Source organism: Microtus ochrogaster, linkage group LG8 (genome assembly GCF_000317375.1).
Source record: "Microtus ochrogaster isolate Prairie Vole_2 linkage group LG8, MicOch1.0, whole genome shotgun sequence".
NCBI lineage: Eukaryota > Metazoa > Chordata > Mammalia > Rodentia > Cricetidae > Microtus > Microtus ochrogaster.
This window is the reverse complement of record NC_022033.1, coordinates 1,813,406-1,827,788: the sequence shown is the minus strand read 5'-3', so window position 1 is coordinate 1,827,788 and position 14,383 is coordinate 1,813,406. Positions and strand designations below refer to the sequence as shown.

Genomic DNA, 14,383 nt, shown 5'->3' with positions numbered 1-14,383 from the left:
CTGGTCCCCCGCGCCTGGCGCGCCCCGGCCGCCGCCATGAGCGGCTCGTCCGGCACCCCGTATCTGGGCAGCAAGATCAGCCTCATCTCCAAGGCGCAGATCCGCTACGAGGGCATTCTCTACACCATCGACACAGACAATTCCACCGTGGCGCTCGCCAAAGGTAGCGGCCCGCCGCCGCCGCGCGCCCAACCGCCGCCCCAACAGCTCGGCTGCCCCGCGCCTGCCCGCACAATGGTGGTGCCGGCTTCGGCGGGGGCCAGGGGAGGAGCGGACCGCGGTCCTGCAGGTGTCGGGGGGCGGGGCGGCTCCGACGCCGCGGACCTCCCCGCCTGCGAGACGTCCCTGCGGGGCGAGCCGCGTGCCGTGGCGGGGGGCCCGGGTCCAGCGCGCTCTGCTGGACCCCGTGGCAGCCACGGCCCACCGCGTCCGGGTGCAGCCTCCAGCCGAGCCGGGGCGTCGCTAGAGCTGCCGCTGCCCTGCCCCGCACTCTTCCGACCCTGTCGACTTTAGGGGTTGGTTTGTGATGAGAGAAATCCAAGAATTGGTGCGCGCTGGTCCCGGCAGCGTGAGGCCCCCAGAGCTTCTTTGTCTCCCTTCTCCGCGTAAAATGGGGCGCTCGTTTCCTTGCTGCTCCTCGGAAGCGCTAGCGCAGCAGGCCGCCCGGGGTGTGAGTTAGACCCTCGAGGGTGCAGATGGAAGGGTCGAGGCCAGTCCTGAGCCATTCTCCCGAACCCTAGCAGTACCTTCCGTTTGAAAGCTGGCTCCCGCACCCAGACTGGCGCTGCCGGGGAGAGCTCAATGTTCGGAACTCTCCTTGCTGCACTGCTCTTGCCATGAGATCCCCAGTTGGAGAAACAAGGCCCAAAGTAGACCCCTGTCCACAGTAGGAGTTTTCTGCTTAAGTCCTGCCACCAGACTCAGATCAGCCCCGGAGTCCTGCCAAAGAGAGGTGTGCTAGCCTTCCTAGATCCCGTGGAGGATCCCTTGGGTTCCGGATTTCCTTGTGGACACAGAAGCTAGTGTTGGGGGCCCGAGTTCAGGGACTCCTTCCTTTTGTTTCTGCGGCAGCCCGGGCCTGTTGTTCCCTGCTTGCCTAGGAAAACCGCCTCAGCTGCAGCCTGTGATGAGGGTTTAGGCTTGAAGCTGCTAAGGGTTCCATCTGCAGTCAGATGTGAGGAGGGAGGTTTCTGCAGAGACAATCAGTGGATGTGTGCAGATGTGCAGGGAGCTTTGGGAGGCTTGGATTCTGTGACATTTCTCATGTCCTCTTGCTGAACTACCGTCCCTTTCTTTGAGATGTGGCGCCATATAGGTGATGTTAGCTGGAAAGTGGGAGATTAAGGAGCTGTTAATTGTCAGTAGAATGCTGTGTCAGAGAGGGCGCTGTAGTGTTAGAAGCTGATCAAATGGACTTGGCACAGGACTACAACTTAACCCTTCTTTTTTTTAACCCCTAAGTGAGGTCCTTTGGTACTGAAGACCGTCCCACAGATAGGCCTGCTCCCCCAAGAGAGGAAATTTATGAGTACATCATTTTCCGGGGAAGTGATATCAAAGATATTACTGTGTGTGAACCTCCAAAAGCTCAGCACACACTCCCTCAGGATCCTGCTATTGTTCAGGTAAGTGTATGGGTGTGGTTCGTAAGAGATCTTGGTTTCCACATGGAACTTGGTGTCATCTTTTTGTCCAGAGCAATCAACTTGAAGACTTGTCCTCTAGTGAGCGCTGGCCTGGTTTTCGCCTGGATGGTTTCTGTACCCATGCAGCATGTGCTCTGCTGGGTCGTGTGTTCTGTATGGCAAGGCCAGCAGGGAAAGAAAACTGTAGCTTGCTCTGTGTGATGTGCTGCTGGTCTTGCCTGGTCCCGGGGGACCTGGAACATTGCCCTCAAGCCCTGAGGGGCCACAGTGTGAGGGCATCAGATGCTTTCAGGATGATAGGGTTGGTTCGCTGTCTTGAGAGTCTTATACTGTTATATTCCGTTGTGGTAGAACCCTAAATTTGAAAGTCTTAAGCTAAGCCTGACTGCCTGGTAGGTTATATGTCAGGATCGTCAGGGGAAGGGCATCTAGTGGTTATCTTACATAAAGTCAGGTCTTGGTTGGCTTCTGCAGTGCAGGGTGCTCAGGTTCTGGGATGAGGCTCTGCATAGAAAGGTAGCAGCAGGCAGCGATGTCTTCTGTGGCACTGGAAGGACCCAGCTTGGTGCATAGGTATTGAGGGTGAGTGTGGGAATAGGCCAGCCTTCAGATGAACAGGCATGATCCTGAATTCTGTGTGGGGAGACAAAGGAGGGGAGGGGACAAACACATCTGGAGATATGTGAATAGTTCATGGCCCCACATCTCTTCACGGGAACTTTCTCCAACTAAAAAGGCCAGACCGCTGTTGGCAGAGGGGAGTTGTGAAAGGGTTTTAATTTTGTGAAGTTCATGCACTTTTGGCAACACTGGAAACTTCTTAGAACTGCCTACCACATCAGGAGTGCAGGCTGACAGACTTGGCAAGTGCTGTATGTGGAGACTTGCTTGAGAGGTAACGGGATGTTGCAGTGCTCTTACCTGTGTGTCTCGTTGTTCAGTCCTCCCTGGGCTCTGCCTCCGCCTCGCCCTTCCAGCCGCATGTGCCTTACAGCCCCTTCAGAGGGATGCCGCCGTATGGCCAGCTGGCAGCCAGCTCCCTGCTCAGCCAGCAGTATGCCGCCTCCTTAGGTCTAGGTGAGTGACCGTTCTGTGTGCTCAACTACCTTTGCCTGTGATCACCATATAGTGATAGAGTTTTATACCCTGAGAGTGGGACAATTAATTCTTGGTATCATACAGCTCCTGGACTGTTGCATCGTACCACTCGTGATAAATTACCCGTTTTCTGAGACTAAGAGGCAGCAGTGTTAGTTCAGAATGCACTTAAAATCAGAAGTTCTGTGCAGCTGTAGTCTCTTACAGATGGGATCTATCTAAGACTATTAGTGCCCTATGCAGAGACAGACGGACCCCTGAGGTTGGCTAACTCGCAGGTTAAGCCTAATTATTGGGCAGCTGAGAGACCCTGCCTTAAAAACAAAGTGGATGACACCCAAGGAAGCAACCCCCAGGTTGACCTGTGGGCTTGACATGAATGTGCATATGTACACACGAGTGTTTCCTCCACCCCTAAGAACACAGTTTGCATCTTGTCCTTCCATCCTTGCTCAAGACTCCAGCAGCTGAGGCAGGGAATGTTAGTTAAACTCCAGACCAATGCTATGGGCCACTTGAGATTGCTGTTCTGATGTGACAGGCGACTTCTCAGCCTCGCTCTAAAATACATCATTTGAGAGGTTGCTTGGCTCTTTCCAGGCTTGCTAGGCATAAGACAAGAATGTCCTGACTTATTTGTGTGCTTTCTCTTTGCTCTTCTCTCTTTCTCTTCTGTAGAGAAGTTGGTAAGCCCTCCAGCCTCAGCCGCTGCTTCCAGCCCTAGTTCCTCTCCATCTCCACAGCCTGTTTCAGAGCTTGACATGTCCTCAGAGCCACCTCAGCTCACTTCCAAGGGTAACAGCAGTTTGGAGAACTAACTGCATGCTTTCTCGTAGACTGTGAGAGCCAGGGGGTGAACAGAGCCAGGATGGCAGGAACTGGAACAGACCCTTCCACTAGGCCCAGGGATCAGGACACTGCTTCTGCTTGGTTCGGCATGTGGCCTGATTTATTAATGCCAGTTTTAAAGGGTTAGAAAGAGCCAACAGAGGACTTAATTCATTCTGCCTGGGTTTATGGTTTGGCCTGTCATGGCCATTACATGGGAAGACATAAAACTGTTTTCTTGGGTTTTCTGAGTCCTAAACATGTTCTGGATTTCTGCTGTGGAACTTTCCCAAACAACTCAGATGAAACATGTGTAGTTCTGTCTTATGGGCATTTGAGGTGGGGAGCTTGAATGGCAGCCCCCAGGTGTTTGACTGCATGAACAATGCCAATTTGAGAGCCAGCTGGCTAGTGTTACTATCCACCCACCTATCTCTGTTGATACAGCGTTTACAGGGTTTCTTGACCTTCCTCATGTTCTTGTGCTGATGTTTCTGCATGTCTGTTTTACATGTTGGCATCGTGCTTGTAGCAGCTCAAACCTTCATCATTACCCAGCTTAGTTCAGGAGGCCTCCCAGGCCGGGGCACAGAGCACAATCCATCTATTTGTGTGGGTTGTTATGTCCTGTAGGGCTTCTTTGTACCTAAACGAGGGAATGCATAACCCTTTCTAATTAAGAGCTGTCACTGAGGATGCTTTCCTTGCCCTTAGGATTGCTCACAGAAATCCACCATAGGGTAAAATTGCTTTACAAAGCACATAAGGGGCAGGATAGATTGCTCATAGTTAACCTGGATTTGATTCCCAGGGTCCACATAGTGGTTCATAACCGTCTATAACTCCAGTCCTAAGGGATCTGACCTCCTCTTCTGGACTTTTAAGGAGACCAGGCATGCATGTGGTGCAGACTTACATGTAGACAAACACGCATATATGTACAAATAAATATTTAAAAAAACTGTACCCAGAAGCCACTTTGGTGTGACTGTTTCCTGTTTGTCTTTTGGGGTCTTTTTGCTTAGTGAGATGATAGGCCTGGAAAAGTAGTCCATCTTGGTTTCTGTCAGAGAGCACCTTACGAATGTTTGCCGGGAGTGCGTCCCTGACCATGTGATAGTCTCTCCACAGCAGTGTCTCATTTTGTTTTGCCATGACCAGGACTTGTGTTTTACGTCTCACTCCAGTCCCACATAGTCCCTAGGGCTAATGTTCCCCATGGGTTATGGGATGTGGGACAGGTCAAAGGGGGCCACAGATGCTACTGGTGGCTTCTGTGTTTTGCCAGTTTCGGAGGATTCATACTGGGACCACTACTGAAGCTCTGTTTTGAGAGTGCGTTTTGTGTGTAGGTATACACTGGGCACCTGGTAGCCCGTCCTTGCTTTTATGAGAGCTTTTTACTCTCTGAGAAGCTGTAGGTTGTTAACCTTCATCGCAGTACGTCCTGGTTACCTCATGTTGTTTCTCATAAAGCTGTTCTAGAATTTCAGAGTCTGATTACTGTACTTTCTAGAAGATCCCAGGCTAGGTGGGTTCTCCTGCATAGACCAGAGTAACATTTCTTGAATTCCGACTTCATTTAAGGACTGTTGACACCTTCAGGCTTGGTCAGAACTTGTCTAGAAAACCCATTGGTAAACTTGAGGAAGTACCCGTTGGCGTTGGTAGCACAATGACTTTCCTCATCGTAGTTCAAAGATCGGCGTTCCTAGAGAACAGGCCTTGGTGCCTCCCTGTGACTTAATTTCCTTTGTCACCTGGATCAGCTTCAAAAGGAGTGGGCTGGTCTGGGAGAGTAAATCCTGAGTTCAGAATTTCTCTAGACAGTATGTCACCCCTGCCCTAACCCCACCCCCAAGGTACCATCCAGGAGAAATGGCTGGAGGTAGTAAATTTCTCTTAGCTACTTCTAAACCTGCCTTCCCTCTTCAACTCAGGAGCTGGTTTTTCATCTACCCCAGTCGGCAAGAGCCCCATGGTGGAACAGGCTGTCCAGACTAGTTCTGCTGATAACTTGAATGCTAAGAAACTCTTACCCACCAAGGTCACCTCGGGGACCCAACTCAATGGTCGCCAGGCTCAGCCAAGCAGCAAGACTGCCATCGGTACTTGCACTTGATATCCCCCTGCAGTTTGCTATATGTTTCCGATGTAGAACTCACTGGGCTGTGTGGGCAGGCAGCCTAGTCCCATAGGCTGCATGTGGTGGTGGTACTCTGCTTTGGTGGCTGGGTTCTGGCTTCGGCGGGAGCTTTGCCTCACTTTTCCCTTTGCACCTTAGATGTAGTCCAGTCGGCACCTGTGCACACTCAAGGGCAGGTGAATGATGAGAACAGAAGACCTCCACGGAGGCGGTCAGGTAACTCCATGGCCACGAGCAGCAGGGCCACTTTGCTTGCCTGTGCTGGGGACTTGGGGCTAAGGTGGGCCTTAGTGAGCTGTGCCCCTTTTGTCTTCAGTGTGTCTGTGAGCTACTTTTGAATTCAAACTGGAAATAAGTTGGTGACTTCAGCCATGCTGGGTTTTTTTTCTTTCTCCACATAGGCAATAGGCGAACAAGAAATCGTTCCAGAGGGCAAAACCGTCCAACTAATGTTAAGGAAAACACAATCAAGTTTGAAGGTGACTTTGATTTTGAGAGTGCAAATGCCCAGTTCAACCGAGAAGAGCTCGATAAAGAATTTAAGAAGAAGCTGAATTTTAAAGGTCTGATTCACTTGAAAGTTAGCCCCCAAGAGATTCCCTAGAGCATGTTAAGACATGATGGCTGGCATTGCTCTGGAAGGACGTGGGGTCCTAACCAATGTGAAAATTGGAATGAGATGAGATGAGGAAGGGTTGGGGTGAGGGTTGTGAAGCCTGTGACTCGCAGTGAGAAGAAAGGGTCTCTGGCATGAAATGTTTAGGTCATCCTCTGGGCCTGAGCGCACCCCCCAACAGGAAACCATCCTCTGGGCCTGAGCGCACCCCCCAACAGGAAACCATCCTCTGGGCCTGAGCGCACCCCCCAACAGGAAACCATCCTCTGGGCCTGAGCGCACCCCCCAACAGGAAACCATTGGATAGTGTTTGTCTCTGGACCTTTGTGCCCTGCTTTTCTTTGTAGAAGACAAAGCTGAGAAGGGGGAAGAGAAGGACCCTACTGTGATGACCCAGAGTGAAGAGACTCCTACTGAGGAAGATCTTCTGGGGCCCAACTGTTACTATGACAAATCCAAGTCCTTCTTTGACAACATTTCTTCTGAACTCAAAACAAGGTCAGGGCCTGAGTGCACTGTGGGAAGGATGACTGGTTTGTAAGTCCTAGAAGCACACGACTAAAATGTACTAACATTAAGTCTGAGGTTTGAGTTTATATTCTGGGTGGGTGTTTTGGGATCTTACATTTCTACATGATAAGTACGAGAGTCCTAGCTGGGTCTACCTCTGCCAGCTAGGGTGTAGTACCAAAAGCCTCTGGCTGTCCCCTAGCCTGATTTGGACTTGCTGAGGTCAAGTCCTTGCTCTCCCTGTTTGCCTCCAAGAGTTCCATTTGTGCTGTTTTTTCTTGCCCATCTGCCTACTGGCATAGATACATGTAAGCAATTGGCTGAGCACCCTGTCCTCCCATGTCTTGGAAGTCAGTGATTGTGATATATGTGTCAGCACTGTGGATGAACACCCCCAGACTGTACAGTAGTCTTCAGAGCAGGCATGGTGTACAAACACAGACCTAGGAGTCCTGTTGGTTGAGTATTAGGCACACTGCCAGCCAATGAAGAACAGGAAATGAGCTGGGTAGTCTGAGCCATACACACTGTCAGGGGAGCAATTGAAGCAAGAAAGATACACGCTAAGAGAAGGACTTAGGCCCAGCTGTATCGGAGGAGGGGTGTGGCCAGGACTCTGCAACAGCTGTAGGAGTGAGGAACGGGACTTCCATCAGAATGGGCAGGTTGATGGTGCTGGCTATATTCTAAGCAATGAACTTCACTGCCTCCTGGTGACAGTGGCTGAAGATGAGCTGGTGTGAAGCTGACCTGGATGGCTCTTAGGGCTTCGCTGTCGTCCACGTGTGTCCATTGTTTACACTTGTGATAGAGGTGGGTCTTGAGCCACAGGAGGCCTGGTGTGTGCTCCAGGGTAGTGTGCTCCTGCCTCAGGCAACCACAGCAGTAGCTCATCCTTCCTTCTCACTGCTATTTGAAGGACAAAACCTATTTCAGAAACATCAGTTGTTGCTCACTACAGTCTGATTTTTGGTTTTTCAAGACAGGGTTTCCCTTTTCAAACAAGGTTTTCTTGCTGCCCCTGGAGCTTGCTCTGTAGACTAGGCTGGCCTCAAACACAGAGATCCACCTACCTCTGCCTCCCCAATGCTGGGAATAAAGGTGTGCCCCACCACCACCCAACTTACAGTTAGATCTTAACACACCTTATCTTTTGGTTTAGTTCTAGGCGAACAACATGGGCAGAAGAGAGGAAGCTGAACACCGAGACCTTTGGGGTATCTGGGAGGTTCCTTCGGGGCCGCAGTTCACGTGGTGGATTCCGAGGAGGCAGAGGCAATGGAACAACAAGGCGCAACCCCACTTCCCACCGAGCTGGGACTGGCCGGGTGTGAGGGTACAGTACAAGTAAGCGAGGAACCTTCTGGATCCCTGGGTAGGAGGTGGTGGGGTGAGATCCCTAGACCGTGTTTAGAGCTGCGCGCACAGAAGTAAGCCTGGCTGAAATCCTGTGCGGTGCTGGGTGGGATGTGGAGGGCCAGGGTTTCTTTCCTTCCTCTGTCTCCTGGTCCCCATAGTGGTGAGGGAATAGACAGCCGTGTGACAGGTACCTTTGGACACACAGACTTCTTGTCGTTTCATAGGGTCCTGAAGAGGACAGAAGGAAATGAATGCTACAGTCACCGGGAGAAGTGATCTTGTTTACCAAGTCTGGATGCTACTTAGCTACTTAGCTTTGGACTCAACCTAAACTTGGATGTGGTCTGATTAGAACCACTTGTTTTGGGGGAAGTATTTTGTGGGTGACCTTGTGAAGGTATCTTGACCTACATTTTCTTCTTGGTTGCACACAGACTAATTGTAAGGTTTTGGTATTTTGCAAAAAGGTTTCTATAGGCAAAGGCTCAATCCTCACTTTATAATTTTTTTTTTTAAATGACAGCTTTGACTCTTAAAACAGAACCAAATTTTATTTGGCACATGTGGTGTCCAAATGTCTCTGCAAACCCATCTGGCCCCTGGTGCTGCTGGCCTGGTACCCCAACTGCTAAAAGTGGGAAGTCTCAGGAGCCAGGCAGGGCCAGCACAGGGTGAACCAGTCGTATGGGGTGGGAGGGCCAAGGGCAGTGAAGGGGGGTGGGGTTTCATGGATCATGTTGTGTAATGAACCAGTGGTGTTCAGTGTTGGAGGCTGACAGAGGGATGAGTGAAGAAGTTCATTGTAGAGCCTGGCTTCCACAGCTACTGAGGCTTACTGTCGAGATCCAAGACAAGGGATGTGGTGTGCCTCTGGCCCAGGTCAGCCATTGTTAGAAGACTCTGGCTGCATCTAAGTATTCTCATCCACTTTGAAATGAGCCAGTCTTTTTTTTTTTTTTTAAAGGTCACTGGCCTTGTTTCCTCAATTGTAAATAGTTCTTGTGTGTTTATTTTAAAGGAGGTGGAGGGAGGGTGGGAACATAAACTTGTTGCATGAGTAAATGGGTCAGATTTTCTGTATAAGCATGCGTCCTCTGACTGACAGGGCATTTTGTTGAAAATAAGCACCTTGATAACCAAAACCCCTTCAAAATAGCTATAAAGCTTTAGTTCTGTATTGATGAAGTCACATTGCAAAAGCTTGGGTTTATTTTTTTAGGACTTCATAGCTGAGACTAGAACATAGCACTGGGGCTACTGTTGGGGTAATGCAAACTCTAAATAAACATTCAAGCCTTCAAATGCTGCCTCCATCGCCTTTGTCATGTCCAGGCCTACCCAGAAGCAAGAACTAGTTAGGCCTAGAGCACACCTAGGCTACTTAGGTGTTGGAGGTATATGCCAGAAAAGTGACCCAATGACCACAGATGAAGAAGGCAGGCTGGTTCTCACTGGGCACCCCAGTCTAATATGGATGGAAACTGGTGTAAGTGTAAACCACCTTGCTTTGCTGTGGCTGTTCAAGTATTCAGGGCAGATAATGTGGTCAGTGGATTGGCAGGCAGCCTTGGGACCGTTGATGACATATACTCTTATTAGTAAAGGACAGGCTATATGCTACATACCTTAAACTAGTTAAACTGGTTTTTCTCTGCCAAGACACAAGTAGCTTATAGACGATACAATAGGCATAAATTTGGCCAAAGAATTACTGTTCTAACATAACTGGTTAAGGGGGTGGGGGTGTAGCTGTAAGCCAAAGCAGTTGGTAGAATGATAAACTGGTTAAGAAGCCAAGAGGAAGTGCATTCCTGGCCAAAAAAAAACCACAGTGACAGTCAGTACTAAGTTGTTTTGCGGGGTGGCATGGGAGGTCTTACTATGGACCTCTTTTTTTTTTTTCTTTTGGTTTTTTGAGACTGTGTTTCTATGTAGCCTGGCTGTCCTGGTCTTAAACTCAGATTCGCCTGCCTCTGCCTCCCCTGGGATTAAAGGTGCATTGTGCCACTACCCACCTGACTAAGGTTCGATTCGTGTATGTATGCATGACTGAGTATATACCACATTTATGAGCTCGCATTACAGATAGCCGTCGGTCATCTAATGTAAGTGCTGGGAACCAAACCCAGGTCCTTTGAGAGAACACCAAGTGTTCTTGTAACTGAGCCATTTTTAAAAATACCGGCACCAAACCTCAGCACTAAGGAAGGGACCCAGGCCTCACATGCCAGGCCAGAGGAGCTGTACATACCAGGTAACTAGCTACATTGCAAGTCATGGCTCCAGAGTTATTTGGGAGAAAGCTCTGGGAACCCTGGGTCTGTTGGACCCTTACGCAGACATGCTGAGAGTACGAGGCCAGCACTCACGCAAAGATCCCATCTTAACTACAGCTGCACCCGAATGATGTGCTCACATCACAAGACAGAGTTAAAAAATGTAGATGTTTATTGGGCTCCGGGACAAGCCAATAGAAGGCCCGTAACACCAATGCTGAAAGCCGCTCCAAATAACGCACACTTTATGACGATGCTTTCTTTTGTTTCTTCTTTTCATTTTCTTCCTTTTCTTTTTCGATCTCGGCAACATATTTCTCAATTTCTTCAGGATTTAGAATCTACCCCACAAGAAGCACATTTATAGTTAATCTGCATAAGATTAAGACACAAGCACACCACCACCTGGTGGTGCAACTACTTCTGCAGGCCTGCATCATGCTGCTTGCAGCAGAGCTGGTGCTGGCCGTCTACGCCAGAACACAGCACATCACAACAGAAGGGCATTGGGAATGTTCTTAGTCAAGAGGAGGGAGGTAGTGCCACAGTACAACCAATGGCCTATGAGAAGCAACGTAACAGGACCAGGGGAGGGTTATGAAAATGCCATCGATAGTGTGTTTGTACACACCTGGAACCTCGGACTGGGTATGTAAGGTAGGAGTGCTCCCCTCTATCTGAACCCTTCCACCAAAAATGAGACTTACCTTGAGAGGTTGATCCCGCCTCATGACAGCAAGCTCAATGTTTTTGCCACCTGACTGAACCACCTTGAAGAAAGCAAAGCATTAATTAGGTATGGCTAACCTCACATGGACCTAAATTTTGGTCCATGACCAGACCAGCCAGATGGGAGAGTGAACATCTATGGCTTTTGTCCCAAATGCAGGTGTGTGTCTGGTCAGGCCTGCGGAGGATACTTATGTAACCTCCAGTCTGTACAGCAACTCCTCATACAGGAACCCAATACCTGTGTTCTAGCTACTGTGGCTAGAACACACCTGCTTGCCTCCTACCTCCCTGACTTAGCACACGGCCTCTCATGTTCTGCCCTAAGGCAAGCCCTGACTGTCCCAGTCACACCACCCCCTCTCAGACACAGCAGGCCCATTCTGCCTGGGGTGTCCCACGTATACTCACTTCCAGAAGTGCCTTGATGACTAGTTTGATGGTCAGATCGTCTGTCTCGATGGCATCATCTGTGTAGTTCTTCTCCAAGAATTCACGCACTGACTTGGCGCCCCGGCCTATGGCATTGGCCTAAAACAGATGGGTCTTAGTAGAGCCAGTCTATGTGGCTGGCCAGTGGCTGCCTTCTTCCACGGCCTGCAGATGGCTTCTCCAGGTGTGGGAGGCGGTAGCACTGACCCTGATCCTACCTTTAAGGCTATTAGCACATTAGAATGGAAGTTCTTTCGTTGTCAAGAGACACTTGGGGAGATTTCAATTTAGGCCCTCTCTGATGCAATGCCAAACAGCAATGTAGAATGTGTTGCTTTCATAGAAGCGCAGTGAGACAAACAGGCAGTGCACACGGAACATGCTAAGAGGTTGCCATCTGTCTGCTGATGCCGCTTTAGTCCTTCCCTATGCCCAAAGCCCCACTGTTTCAACACAAACTTACCTTCCAGGCATGATACGTGCCCGACGGGTCAGTCTGATAGAGTCTGGGGGTGCCATCAAAGTCAAAACCCACAATGAGGGCAGAGATGCCAAATGGCCTGCGCCCATTGCTCTGAGTATAGCGCTGAAAGGAAAAGAAGCGACAACCACAACTGCTTAGTGACAAACCCATCCCAAGTGACCCGCGACTCAGATGGTAACATTCCCTTTTCCTCTAAGACACACCCAGGAATGAAAATGCATTATGTATCTTTTTTAAATATTTATTTGTATCCATTTGCCTGCATGTGTGTGCGCCACATGGTGTCTGGTGTCCTGCATCGCACATCTTACCACAGAGCAGGGGTACCTTTCAGCCCTCTCAACTGCTTGACAAATGGTAGCTTAGACTAAGTAGCAAGACAAAATCTTATATTCCCCTCTAGAGACCAGAGTCAGGATGGCTCCAGGTCAGAAGAATCAGCCGAACGGTGCTGTAGGGCACCCCCGACAGCAGTGCCTGAGGAAGCGCCTACCTGCTTCAGACTGGCAATGTAGCGGGTGATGTACTCCACAGTGACCGGGTCTTCCACAGTCAGCCGGTGGCTCTGGCACTCTACCCGGGCTCTGTTGATGACTATCCGTGCATCAGCGGTGAGGCCTGAAACACGAGCAGAGGCTCTGTCAGGGCAGCTTGTCACTACACGGGGTACAAGGGTGGCACACTGGCCTCTGCAAGCTTTCCGAGAAGGCTCTGCTGAACCTTCATGGTAACCACCATCCCTGGGGTGCTAGCGGCAAGGAGGGTCCACCATCACCCAGCAACTGCTGTCTCTTAATGTCCAAATCCCTTTCTTTTCAAGGGTCGCCGTTAACCAGTCTCCATGTGTCACAACCGCCTAGCCCCACCGACTGGTCACCAGGGCTCCCCCTACCACCCCGGAGCAACCTGTACCTGCAAAGGCCATGCAGACATTGTCATCCAAAGCGCAGATCTTTCGGACTGTTCTTTCATCTTGTAGCTTGGCCACTGATTTCTTTTCCACACCAAGAACAACAATATCCCTTCCTCGTACACCAACCTTAAATGAGAATGCAGGTCACTTTTAAGAATTACATAATAAGCAGGACAGCTGATAATCTTTGGCACAGTGGAGTGGGGTAGGGTCAGCCAGGCACACAGCTTGGGGCAACAGTCCCACGGGAAGGTACGCCACCTATATCCGGCCCATCGCTAACACACTGTACCAACTGGATCCACTTCTGTGGATTAGGACAATATCAGGACCTGAGTGTCCAATCTCACGCCTCTAAAACCCGAAAGCATTGCAGCAGTATTATAGCTAAATGGTGCTGCACAGGACCCCCAAGGCCCGAGAGAACGCTGCAGCAGATGCTGGAAGCCAGAGTTGCACAAAGCCCCAGGCCACAATCGTGGATCCTCACACTGCACATCCTGCTGGTAGGATCTAGTGAGTTTGACACACCATTCCCTGATTATGCCTGGTACTGTGGAAGGGAGGAAGTGGCCGCGGTTTAAACAAGTGAAACTGGGCTATGGATGCAGAACGGTGCTTGCCTAGCATGACCAAAACCAAAATCAAACCAAACAAAAAGCCCACCATAAGCCCAGAGTGCTCAAGAGAGAACAGAAACATGCAGCAATCCCTCAACAAGGCAGCTGAGCGCAGAGGGCACAACTAGGTGGTAGCAACCCGGCTCCACTCCCCCAGCTGCAGGACCTTCTACAAGGTTCTCCCAAGGGAGAGGCTCAGTCCACACCAGCCCTGGTCTGGAGTGATTTTACAAATTTCTTCTGTGCTTCTGGGTTCTGAGAAGCTAACTGGGTACAACGGCACCTCCAGATTCCAAAGCTTTCTTTCCTATGGTTTTGTGTCCCGAGTGTGCATAAAGGCCAGAGGTGCTTAATCCCTTGGGGCAGAAATGAAAGGCAGTTTTGAGACTGACCACCTGGGTGCTGAAAACTAAACTCTGCTTGCACTCTTTAACTGCTGGACGATCTCCCCAGCTGCTCCAATGTATGTTTGAGACAGAATCAGTCTCACTGAACCTGGCAGACTCTGCTACACTTGCTGACCAGCAAACCCAGCGTATCCTCCAGTCTCTGTCTCCTAGGAAATGGGATGCCAGGGATGTCATTCTGTGAAGCTAACTTAAAAAACAAAACAAACACATGGGTGTTGCAGAATATCTGTTTACACTGTAAAGATGTTGATTGGTTTAATGAAGAGCTAAATGGCCAACAGCTAGGCAGGAGAGAATAGGCGGGACTTCTGGGGAG

General features: G+C 50.1%; 2 protein-coding genes across 3 annotated transcripts in view; one reads left to right on the top strand and one right to left on the bottom strand.

Moving 5' to 3' along the window:
- The first annotated feature begins 6 nt into the window (after positions 1-6).
- Positions 7-10,125, top strand: Lsm14b (LSM family member 14B). 2 transcript variants are annotated; one of them, XM_005362758.3, is made up of 10 exons: positions 7-163; positions 1,462-1,625; positions 2,588-2,723; positions 3,423-3,539; positions 5,513-5,680; positions 5,857-5,934; positions 6,120-6,281; positions 6,682-6,832; positions 8,007-8,191; positions 8,428-10,123. In XM_005362758.3, exons 1-9 carry the CDS (start codon positions 37-39, stop codon positions 8,176-8,178), a joined length of 1,275 nt encoding a protein of 424 aa, XP_005362815.1. In that variant the 5' UTR covers positions 7-36; the 3' UTR covers positions 8,179-8,191; positions 8,428-10,123. The 2 variants fall into 2 exon arrangements, with proteins under 2 accessions (XP_005362815.1, XP_005362816.1); XM_005362759.3 differs by lacking the exon at positions 3,423-3,539 and having other exon boundaries at positions 8,428-10,125.
- Positions 10,126-10,629: 504 nt separating this feature from the next.
- Positions 10,630-14,383, bottom strand: part of Psma7 (proteasome subunit alpha 7) — a 5,924-nt gene continuing 2,170 nt past the window's right edge. Inside the window, exons 2-7 of the mRNA XM_005362756.2 lie at positions 13,037-13,163; positions 12,618-12,742; positions 12,104-12,226; positions 11,620-11,739; positions 11,187-11,249; positions 10,630-10,820 (exon numbers count right to left, since the gene is read on the bottom strand). Of these exons, the coding sequence (XP_005362813.1) occupies positions 10,725-10,820; positions 11,187-11,249; positions 11,620-11,739; positions 12,104-12,226; positions 12,618-12,742; positions 13,037-13,163 (654 nt within the window). The 3' untranslated portion in view covers positions 10,630-10,724. The remainder of the gene's footprint in view (positions 10,821-11,186; positions 11,250-11,619; positions 11,740-12,103; positions 12,227-12,617; positions 12,743-13,036; positions 13,164-14,383) is intronic.

Excerpts from the sequence above, each read along its gene's own strand:
- Lsm14b (XM_005362758.3), top strand. The coding sequence starts at position 37 with ATGAGCGGCTCGTCCGGCACCCCGTATCTGGGCAGCAAGATCAGCCTC. Across the intron at positions 1,626-2,587 it reads AGGATCCTGCTATTGTTCAG|TCCTCCCTGGGCTCTGCCTC; the intron begins GTAAGTGTATGG and ends CTCGTTGTTCAG. Across the intron at positions 5,681-5,856 it reads AAGCAGCAAGACTGCCATCG|ATGTAGTCCAGTCGGCACCT; the intron begins GTACTTGCACTT and ends TTTGCACCTTAG.